This window comes from Anopheles aquasalis, chromosome 2 (genome assembly GCF_943734665.1).
Source record: "Anopheles aquasalis chromosome 2, idAnoAquaMG_Q_19, whole genome shotgun sequence".
Lineage (NCBI taxonomy): Eukaryota > Metazoa > Arthropoda > Insecta > Diptera > Culicidae > Anopheles > Anopheles aquasalis.
The window spans coordinates 71,583,760-71,593,146 of NC_064877.1; the positions used below are offsets into that span (position 1 = coordinate 71,583,760).

At 44.6% G+C, this 9,387-nt stretch overlaps 2 protein-coding genes across 5 annotated transcripts in view; both read right to left on the bottom strand.

Moving 5' to 3' along the window:
- Positions 1-1,148: 1,148 nt before the first annotated feature.
- On the bottom strand, positions 1,149-4,052 carry LOC126569028 (uncharacterized). Of its 2 annotated transcripts, none has more exons than XM_050225812.1 (4): positions 3,939-4,052; positions 3,315-3,417; positions 1,994-2,156; positions 1,149-1,915 (listed from the first exon to the last, which is right to left on the bottom strand). In XM_050225812.1, the coding sequence occupies exons 1-4, from the start codon at positions 3,969-3,971 to the stop codon at positions 1,381-1,383; spliced, it is 834 nt and encodes a 277-aa protein (XP_050081769.1). In that variant the 5' UTR covers positions 3,972-4,052; the 3' UTR covers positions 1,149-1,380. The 2 variants fall into 2 exon arrangements, with proteins under 2 accessions (XP_050081769.1, XP_050081768.1); XM_050225811.1 differs by having other exon boundaries at positions 1,150-1,915; positions 1,994-2,159.
- A 1,736-nt stretch (positions 4,053-5,788) lies between these two features.
- LOC126572182 (larval cuticle protein LCP-30-like) overlaps positions 5,789-9,387 on the bottom strand; it is a 4,310-nt gene continuing 711 nt past the window's right edge. Inside the window, exons 1-4 of one of the 3 annotated variants that reach the window (XM_050231288.1) lie at positions 7,668-7,745; positions 7,049-7,596; positions 6,821-6,983; positions 5,789-6,740 (exon numbers count right to left, since the gene is read on the bottom strand). In XM_050231288.1, the coding sequence (XP_050087245.1) occupies positions 6,669-6,740; positions 6,821-6,983; positions 7,049-7,596; positions 7,668-7,682 (798 nt within the window). In that variant the 5' untranslated portion in view covers positions 7,683-7,745 and the 3' untranslated portion in view covers positions 5,789-6,668. Of the gene's footprint in view, positions 6,741-6,820; positions 6,984-7,048; positions 7,597-7,667; positions 7,746-8,861; positions 9,044-9,136; positions 9,303-9,383 lie in introns of those variants that run through there. The other 2 variants (XM_050231289.1, XM_050231287.1) reach the window with 2 other exon arrangements.

The following is a 9,387-nucleotide window of genomic DNA, read 5'->3' on the forward strand; positions in this document are numbered from 1 at the left end:
AAAATGCTCGAGGCTCCTCAATTAATATTCATTACCGGTCATCAGCGAGCCGGTCCCAAAATGCTAAAATACACCCGGAACTCTCATCCTTGTGCCGACGATGAGAAAATAGCCCAATATACCGCGAGGGGAGGCGAGTGTTCTATATAAAATTAAAACTGGATTGTGATAACCTTTCCGATCGAGCAGTGGCCGGCGGTACCGCATACCGCAAAAGAAGATCGTGTGGGCTAAAGATGGTGCTGATGTCGATATGTTTATGAGCAGGGGCGAAAACGAGACACACGTTTCGTATCGGCCGTACCAGAGAGTCCAGAAAGTGGAATCTGCGTTCGCGCAGAACTCGGCCGAACCAGAAATTCTAACCGTTCCGACAGGCATCTTGTGGTGGATCTTGTTTTTTGACCTTTGCTTCGACGATCATTTCACATTTTCGACCGCCACGCAGCCACGGTGCTGGTTGAGTGCGATCTGAACGATGGGTACGATGATCGCAGAGATGCTCGACACGCGCAAAGGTCGATCGGAGACAGTCGGGTGATGACAACAGTCTCGTCGAGGCCACAAAACTGACCACAAATTTATCACCTTTCGGCTGTGAAGCGTGGATTCGGTCTTTCTAAAATGCAAATCAGTGCAAGTGCAGAAAGCGAGGAAATTATAGTCCTCGTGGCTGCTAATGGATTCACCAGATGCTGGCCAAAAGATTGCCGTTATGAGGCTCGCCGGGAGCGTTGTCACAAATGGCAAACAATGTCCGCTGTGCTTTGCCTAAATGTGCCTTCGGGCGATCCAATCGTTTATCTTGTTCACCGGTGTTGCTTCACTCGTTAAGTATCTCGTTAAGCATGATACGACCGGTCGCTGCAGATTCCCAGTAGCATCTTCAAACGGCCGCTCCGGAAACAATCAATTTGTCAACGCACTTTATACGCTCTCCGCGGGAGCCTCTCCGCTCCTCTGAGTGATCCCAACACACCCCTCTACGGCAGCAACGCGCACACGGTTCGGACGATATAATGAATGAAAAGCTCTCTCGTCTCGAGGTTATGGCGCGTCCTAATAGGGTGAGCCGATCGCTTTACGAAACCTATAGCAGCCACGGAGGAGTAGCGCTACTTCTGCGCGCCGGTGCCGTCAACTCAAGGAAAACGATCGATCTTTCGTCACGGTTGATTTGAATGTTTATGGTACAACTTTCAAAAACAGATACACTTCAGCGGCTTATCATCTAAACTGGATCATCAGCACGCCGTGCTGAGGTGCTGCGTTTTATCACGGAAGAGCATATAACGAATGTTGGTCAAATCCGCGCAGATCGCGCGATCACACGATCACTCCTGGAGGTATGCAGCGCACATGCACGCATCGCGGAGGACATCACGTTTTGGAGAGTTTGAGCGGTCCACTCGTGGCAAAGCAGGGATGATTGTGTAGAGATTCGTCGCCAGGTGGTGAGGAATCGGTTGTGGTGGTCATCGTATCGTCTGGTTTATCGTCTTCTTTGGAGCTTGCAGGAGTCGATCGCGGTTGCTCGGTAACCCGGAGTTCAGCGCTGTTGGCTCCACTGGATGTCGTCGTCAATGAGAGGTGATTGTCTTCACCGCTGAGGTAAGGTGTGAATTTGGAGTTTCTCTCCGATGAACCGGTCGCGGAACCTTGCTCTTCCGGGGTCAGCACAGGTAGGTAGCCGGTGCCCAGTCCTGGGAGCAATGATTTGCGAACATCGAGATCGGATTCTGCTACCGGGAGGTATGCCGTGCCCGGTCCGGGCAGAAGGGACTTTCGTACATCGCTTGATGCGGTATTCGACTCGGACAGATATGGTACACCGTACTCCAGGTGGATCGATGGTTTCTTGATATCGTACACATTGTTTTTGAACGGATCCGAAGAGTATTTGCTGATTAGCTCCCTGAAAGATAGTAATAATAGTAATAAACGGTGTGAGAACGGCTGTGCGATGGGAAGAAGACTCGAAGGACACACTTACGCATATTCGCCGGTCGGATCGTACGGTGGGAAACGGAACGGTTCATGCCCTCCCTCGTAGTTACCGTATCCTCCATCGTACGGTATGTGTATGTGGAAGTATCTGCCGCGATCGCCATCGTCATAGTGCACATACTTGTAGCGTGACAGATCCTCTACGTAGTCTCCTTAAAGAGAAAAGCAATTTCCACCACTCAGTGCCCAGTCAAACACAGGGAAGGTCGTTCGAATCAAATCCAAACATCGTCTGCGTTTTATCTTGCGACGTACGCCTATCGCTGGTAGCATCAGTTGTCGGAGCAATGAACATTGGTTTTTATGAGTGCCAATCAGAAACTAATTATGCAAATTTTTCCGCTCTGATCCCTGGTTTGGGGCTTTTGGAAAAGGCGGCATCTTCTTCATACACGCTCGACATTAGACGGACGGCGTGGTTGGTGATGCGTTAATTTATGCACAAGCTCTTCATGCTTGTCAGCATATTCAACACGTCGCTGTTGAGACTGAGGGATGCGAAGAAACTATCTTGTTTGCTTGTCGGTTTAAGTCTGATGAATCTGTTTACATTTGCTCTGTTATTAATTATGAGATCCGTGGCATAGATACTATGTAAAATGGGTTTAGCTTGGAAATGAAATATTTATTTACCATCTGGTACAGAAACACAATGTCATCGAAAATCACACAAGAAGCTCGATGGTGGTTAATGATTCCTTTTTTTCTTGGAATTAATGTGTCCACCATTTCTATAATGACACGATGATCAGCTTAATAATGATTAACCAGGATTATACGAAAGTAAAAAGGGTAGAAATGAAGCGACGGATGAATAACGACGAATCATCATCTCACAAGCAAATTAGATGGTACTTTACTCTAAATTCGGCTATTAACATTGATAATGCAAAGATTTCTGATGTTCAAAGGCAAGAAATTTCAAATGGATTAATATTTGTAATGATAACTTCAGTAGAATACTCAAGGTTCTGTATTTTAAGGTTTAATCGTAGGGAGATACACTATCAAACTAAGTTTTGCGTTTAGTTTTAGATGCTTTCGAAAAGTGAATTTGAACAATGATATATCCTCAAATATAAAAAAGAACAAATGAAAGCAAATGAGAACCTGAATAATAAAACTCGTCATTAAGTGTAAATAATCAGGGTCGAAAAGTAAAGCTCATGAATAAATGAATGGCGTTAGAAGAAATCGTCGACCAAGCTATACGAGCAGCAATCATCAATCGTACCCTTTAGTAAGCTCTACACGCCACTAATATGGTGCACAAGGGATACCATTTATTAACCACCCAAAGCCCTTACCTTCGCCTCTGTGGACGTATTTTCCGTTTTTGTTGTACTTCCGTGGGTTGTACTTTCCATCGTTCGGTGCCGACTGAACGAGTTGAAGTAAAAGAAAGACGCCCTGCAAGACGAATGAAAACACACATATCAAGATGCAGCTCCTCAAACATCCAAACTATGCACCAAACGGGTGAGCCAACTTATGAATAAACAATCGCATTCCTATCCGCCACCTAGCCCTAGCTGTGCTGTGTGATCTGTCTGTCTGACGCCAATATGTTACATGAGTCAAAAAACGCATCAAACAAATCATCAACAAATGGTCAACACTCCTGCCAACAGGCACTACGGAACACATTCCCAGTGACGCATAGCCGTGCGTTCGGCCGATGGCACCCCGGTCTATGGCTTATCCTGACAGTTCCTGGTTCTCGCTACCCACGGTAGCTGCAAAGTTTACGTTCTCTGTCACTGCGGAATGTCGCGCCTTGGTTATGGGGCGAGAGAGTTTTCACTACACTTTAGCGCCACTCCATGTGGCGCGTAACACAATTGACATTCTCGCAGGGCAACGGAGGAGCAGTGTGGCCCATAAACTATCCTACATTATTACTGATCACGGTTCACGTCACTATGACTCACTATGGCGGACGCTATGGTTGCTGGTAGCTGCATTGTAGCCGTTACAAGATGCACCGATCACGCCGATGTGCAGCGTTGTTAGAACGAACACGAACGAAGGCACGAACGGTGGAACCGAAGCTTCAAGGGCTGGCACAGCCAGGCACTGCAACCGGGAAAGGTGTGCTTGTGTACTCCGTAATTGATTAAATCCAACTAAACTGAAACTGCGGCAAAATTCCCATTAAATACTGCTCGCGACAATGCCACGCGGTTGACTGATCCGCAATGACACCGATCGCAATGCATACACACTGATCGCACGCGATCCCAGCCGTACGGGAATGCACGACGATGGCGGTGGTGTGCGGAATAGTGCGCGTCCTTCCCCTTTTACGCTGAGCGAGAGCTGCGAAAAAATATGACAGTAAAAAATTTATGTTTATTGCCCTTCGAAGACCACCGACAAACACCCATCCATCCGCTCGAACAGCCGTGCTGCCGTGCGTCGATCACATCCGCGCATCCGCGGGCGGCAGGTCCCCCTTTTGGGTGGGAATGTCACTGTCACGGTTGGCGGGAAGGAGGGAACTGGAGTGGCGGAATGGTGGTAATCGTTGTCGTAGGTTTTTAAGGATAATTGCGCACAATCGTTTCTGCCCAAAGCGGTAAGGCTTCAGTGCTGGTGCTTCCTTCCCGGCTGGCGCCATCCCATCCGTCGCCGCAAGCACTCGAACCGATCGATGGGTGATCTACGCTGGATGGCACGGATCGAAATTCGGTTGCTAGGTCTACAGCTTCCATCGGTTGTCACTCTCGCCGTCGTTCGGTACTTAAACCTCACTCAAGGCCGGTGAAGGCCGCTAGGCCGGACGATGGTCAAGGACGTATGGCCGGACAGCTTGTTCACATCTCGTACCGGGCGCATGCTGGCGTCGGATGGAGAAGTAGAAAGCAGATGCTCTCTGCTGCTGCTGCTACCTTCTAGATCAGGGGATTGATGGTTCCGGTACAGATTCCGCTCGTTGGCACCGATGGTGCATCATAAAGTTGCGCCAAACAATGCAGAAGGCACCGATTTTAACACTTTTTTATTGCTTTATTTACATATAAGGCAAATGAGAGGAAGAGTGAGATGTGCTTCGGTTTTATGGGCCATAAAATCGTCCGGAATCATCGATGAAACAGCCCTGGATGAGTATTTATTCGATTCGCAGTCCCCCCCCGCCCTCGTGGCTTCGATCCAGCGAAAGTGCTACGATGTCGCAATGCCACCGGCAACCGGCAATTATCGTGATCATGCTCAATAGGTCGATTGTCGTTTGACAAGGTAAGACCTACCGGAAGGTGATGTGCGTTGGATGGAATCGGGAAGTAGCGTGGCGTGACCTTATTGGTTTGGCAAGGGTTCATCGGAGTGTCTGCCATACAATTCGTCAATGTGTCCCCGACTGAGTGAATAAGGGGGGAACATGGAATTACACTCCGGCTGCTTGGGAAGATTAGTGTGTGAAGGGGCCCCAAATGGCAGATATTGCCCATTAATCTGTTGATCCTTGAGCCGTACGTCGTACTTTCGGATGGCGTTGATGGTGAGGATGCTGACCGGATCGAAAGTTGTATCGCCAAATGCTGTCCGTATATGATACGGAGCACTTGACACGTCACTAGAACGAGCAGTTTTTTGGTGTATGATTGCTTTTCAGGAAGGTTAAGCGTTGGTTGCGGGTGGTAGGATCGGATCGGCCTTTGCTGTGGCCTGCTGATGGAAATGTATTCATGTTTTGGGAAGCAAAAACAGAAAGTTTCGTGAGGCTACACACTAGACATGTCATCAGTCTTGTATGTTAAGTGAGCAATATCATTGAATATGTGATTTATCCCCCAATTTATTCTTCAAAAACAATTGCCTTTCTTAATTTTATTAATGAGATTGTCATTTTCCATATATACAAATATTTCTTTTATCAAAATGGTTTTGTTGATCAAATCGAGAAACGTATTTTATTTATTTAATGTATGGAAGTGTACAAATTGCGCCTAAGTGTAGTATATTTAAGAACAATCCTTCAGTTTTCGCCAATCACCTGCTATTAGAATTGCGGTCAATTCTTACTTCAAACTGTGTGAACACGTGTCAACCTTTTTTGTTGCGATAACCCTTTTATTGTTACACAATCCTGGGCCCACTAGAACCTCTTTGAACCTTTCTAGGATCATCCGAAATGTGGTAAATCTTTTTATCTTATGATGGTTAGCATATGGTGGTATACATTTTAAAAATCAGGAAAAAATGGAAATCACCCCAACCAACCCCTCTTGCTTTTCGAAATTTGTTTTTGGCCAACGCGTTGTCCAATGTGTGCACTGCTCGAAATTGTGGTAAGTGTGTGCGTGCGCGCGCGCAAAACAACTGCGCGAACGTGGTTTAGTTTGATTTAACGTGGTTTAGTTTGATTTGCCCGTTTAATTACGATATTTTAATTTAACATTATTGATTTCCAATTAAGTTTTTGCGTTTGCTTCCTGTACTTTGCGCAGGGCTATGTGTGATAACTTGATCCGTAAAGCGATCATATGAGCCTAGATTTTGGTTACTTTTACTTCATGTCTTTTTTATACAAAAATCTTCTTCACAAAGTCAAAGTTCTTCGATTGTAAGACCTGATTTGTAACTCAAAAAGATTGTTTACTGTTGTTGTTTGTTATGCTCTTTATGGTTCGGATCAATGTGAATCAATTCCAGTGTGTTTACTTCGGTTGAGATGCTAAATATCTTAAAAGTCTTTCGATTGCTGGAGGCACCTTGGGAACGTGATCACCCTAAGAAAGGGAAAAGAAAGAAATTTAATGAAGTAGAATTTTTCAAATAAAATGAGCATGCTAAGATTAAGTGAACGAACCTCTGGGCGATAAGAATTGCCTACCGCTGTGTATTTCACTTGATAAAACTCTCCATCTTCATCGTACTGATAGGTGCCTTGCGAGTAAATTTTTTCGCCTGGTGTTCCAGACCTTTCGATGCGACCAGTTTCCTCTGCTACAATACCATCCGCTTTCTGATAGCTGTCAGTGTTCACAAAGCATTCGTTAATCGACAATATCAATCTCCTCCCGTAGTCAATACATACATGTAGTGATAACCATTCTCTTCGATCTGATTTTCCAAGCGGTACATTCTTTTTCCACCCAAGGACGGTTGCGGTAACCTGTACATTCTAATAACATTAGGCGGTGGTGTTGGGATGGGAAGTATTGCTGAAAGGACTGTTTCGGGTTTCGTAGTTTCCCTTTCGTCTCCATTGGTTCCACTTTTAGTTCCATTGCTTGCGCCAACGCTGTCTCTTTGGATTCTAGCTCCACTATCAGCCTTCCCATCGACATGTTTGTACTTATTGTCAACGTGAACATATTGTCCATCATTTCCAGGAACGTAACGACCATCATTTCCGCCATAGTATCGGCCATCATTGCGGGCAATGTAACGTCCATCGTTCCGATTGTAGTAGCGGGAGTCAGTAGGATACCGGTACGGGTTGTAAGGATATTGCACATATCTTCCATCGATGTACGGATTGTAGCGTGGTCTTTGTGTCGTTAGCTCCGCCGGTGATGGTCGATACTTGCCATCGTTCTGCCCATAACCCAATGCCAACAGGCAACCAAAACACAGCAAAATCTGTAAAAAATGATTATCATAACGTGATGTAAGAAGATTTGAATCGATAAATGACTTTCGGCTACTCTTACCAGACTGATACGCATCGTCAAAACACTTTCTACTCAATCACCAGTATAGAACTATCGCTGTTTAGCGCGGATACGCTATTACTGCATCAATCGAAAGCATCTTCTTTTTATATAAATGCAACCTGTAGCAGCAGTCAAGAGCAGTCCAGGTTGTTTATTAGCGTAATGGGTTGCAACCCCCCTAAAGTTCGAGGTGCGACATATCTCACAGGAAAGATGAATTTATTTGATGAGATAGAAATGCAAATTTGCAACTGAACGCTGGGTGGCGCAATTCTGCGAAGCAATAATGTTTTTCCCAACATATCCACCATGCATGCCCACTGTCTGCCTCGAAACACGCTTTAAAAGCGTTTGCGTGATCGAAAGCTGCACCCGTGTGGAAAGGTACATCAAAGTTATGAAGAAAAAGATTGATATTTTGCAAGAACATAAATTAACAAACCAGATCTTGGCTTTCGTACGCTCGTGCGCTGGGTATTTTACGTATCGTAAGTGTGTTTATAAAATGTTGAGCTGAGAACTAGCTGATCGACGTCAAGTACACGGGTCGGAAGATCATTTGGTTTGTTTATTAACGTTAACGTATACTTTAAAAGTAAATACCATTAATAGGAAAATTAATAGGACGATTAATGCCCAGACTCCGTTGCTTTTCCTTCTCTACCCTCGTCTATTTCCTTCTCTATAAATTCTTAGATTCTTTGCCTATTATTGTAAAAAAGGTGGATCAAAATTCGACACACTAAGCTCTCAATGTATCATCGGTTGATATAATTTATTATTTCATTACAACAGTGCAAAACAGATCAACACCCTTGGGCAATACGAAATATTTCTAATCTTTTTTCCGGCTTTTCTACTCTTTTTTGAAGAACTACTTCCGGAAGGTTGTGATCGACTGTTAAATTAATTGGTTGTTGTTGCCTTTTAAACGAATATTTGCCATTAATTTCTTTCATTCCGATATTCCATGGATTACTAAAAGTCTTATGGTTATTGAGTAGTAGTCAGAGTTTGCTTTCTCGACCATTTTATTGCTGCCAAAAGACGATTTTTTAATATATTCCTTTTCTGTGCTGTTACAAAATTTTGTCATGCGATTAACAAACTCTACGCTTAATCGTACGTTGTGTCTATTTTTACTACAAATTATTACAGAAAGTTCAAACCACTCGACAGAAGCAACACCAGTTATGGAAATAAGAAAGAATTCGTTTATTGTTTTCTTTAAGATTGTTCTTGCATTTACAATTCACTATGCTCTTTGTAGTTCGTGCCAATGTGGATCCAATCGAGTGTGTTCACTTCGGCTGGGACGCTAAATACTTCAAAAGCTTTTCGATTGCTGGAGGAACCTTGGGAATATGATCACCCTAAGAAAGGGAAGAAAAGGAATGCAATTGCATTTTCCGGATAAAATTATGTCAAACAAACATGAACATCATGCGAAAATCAAGTGAACGAACCTGCGGTAGAAAGCCATTGCCATCCGCTACGTAGTCCACCCGGTAGAGCACTCCATCATCACCAACGTACTGATAGAAGCCTTGCGAGCGAAGTCCTTCACCTGCCGTACCCTTATCCTCGATGCGGCCAGCTTCTTCCGCTAGAATACCGTTCTCGGTCTCAAAGCTGTCGATGTACGATGAGAATTCATTTGATTGATTGACCATTGATTGAACATTTTAATCACTATCCGCAGTTTATACCTACATGT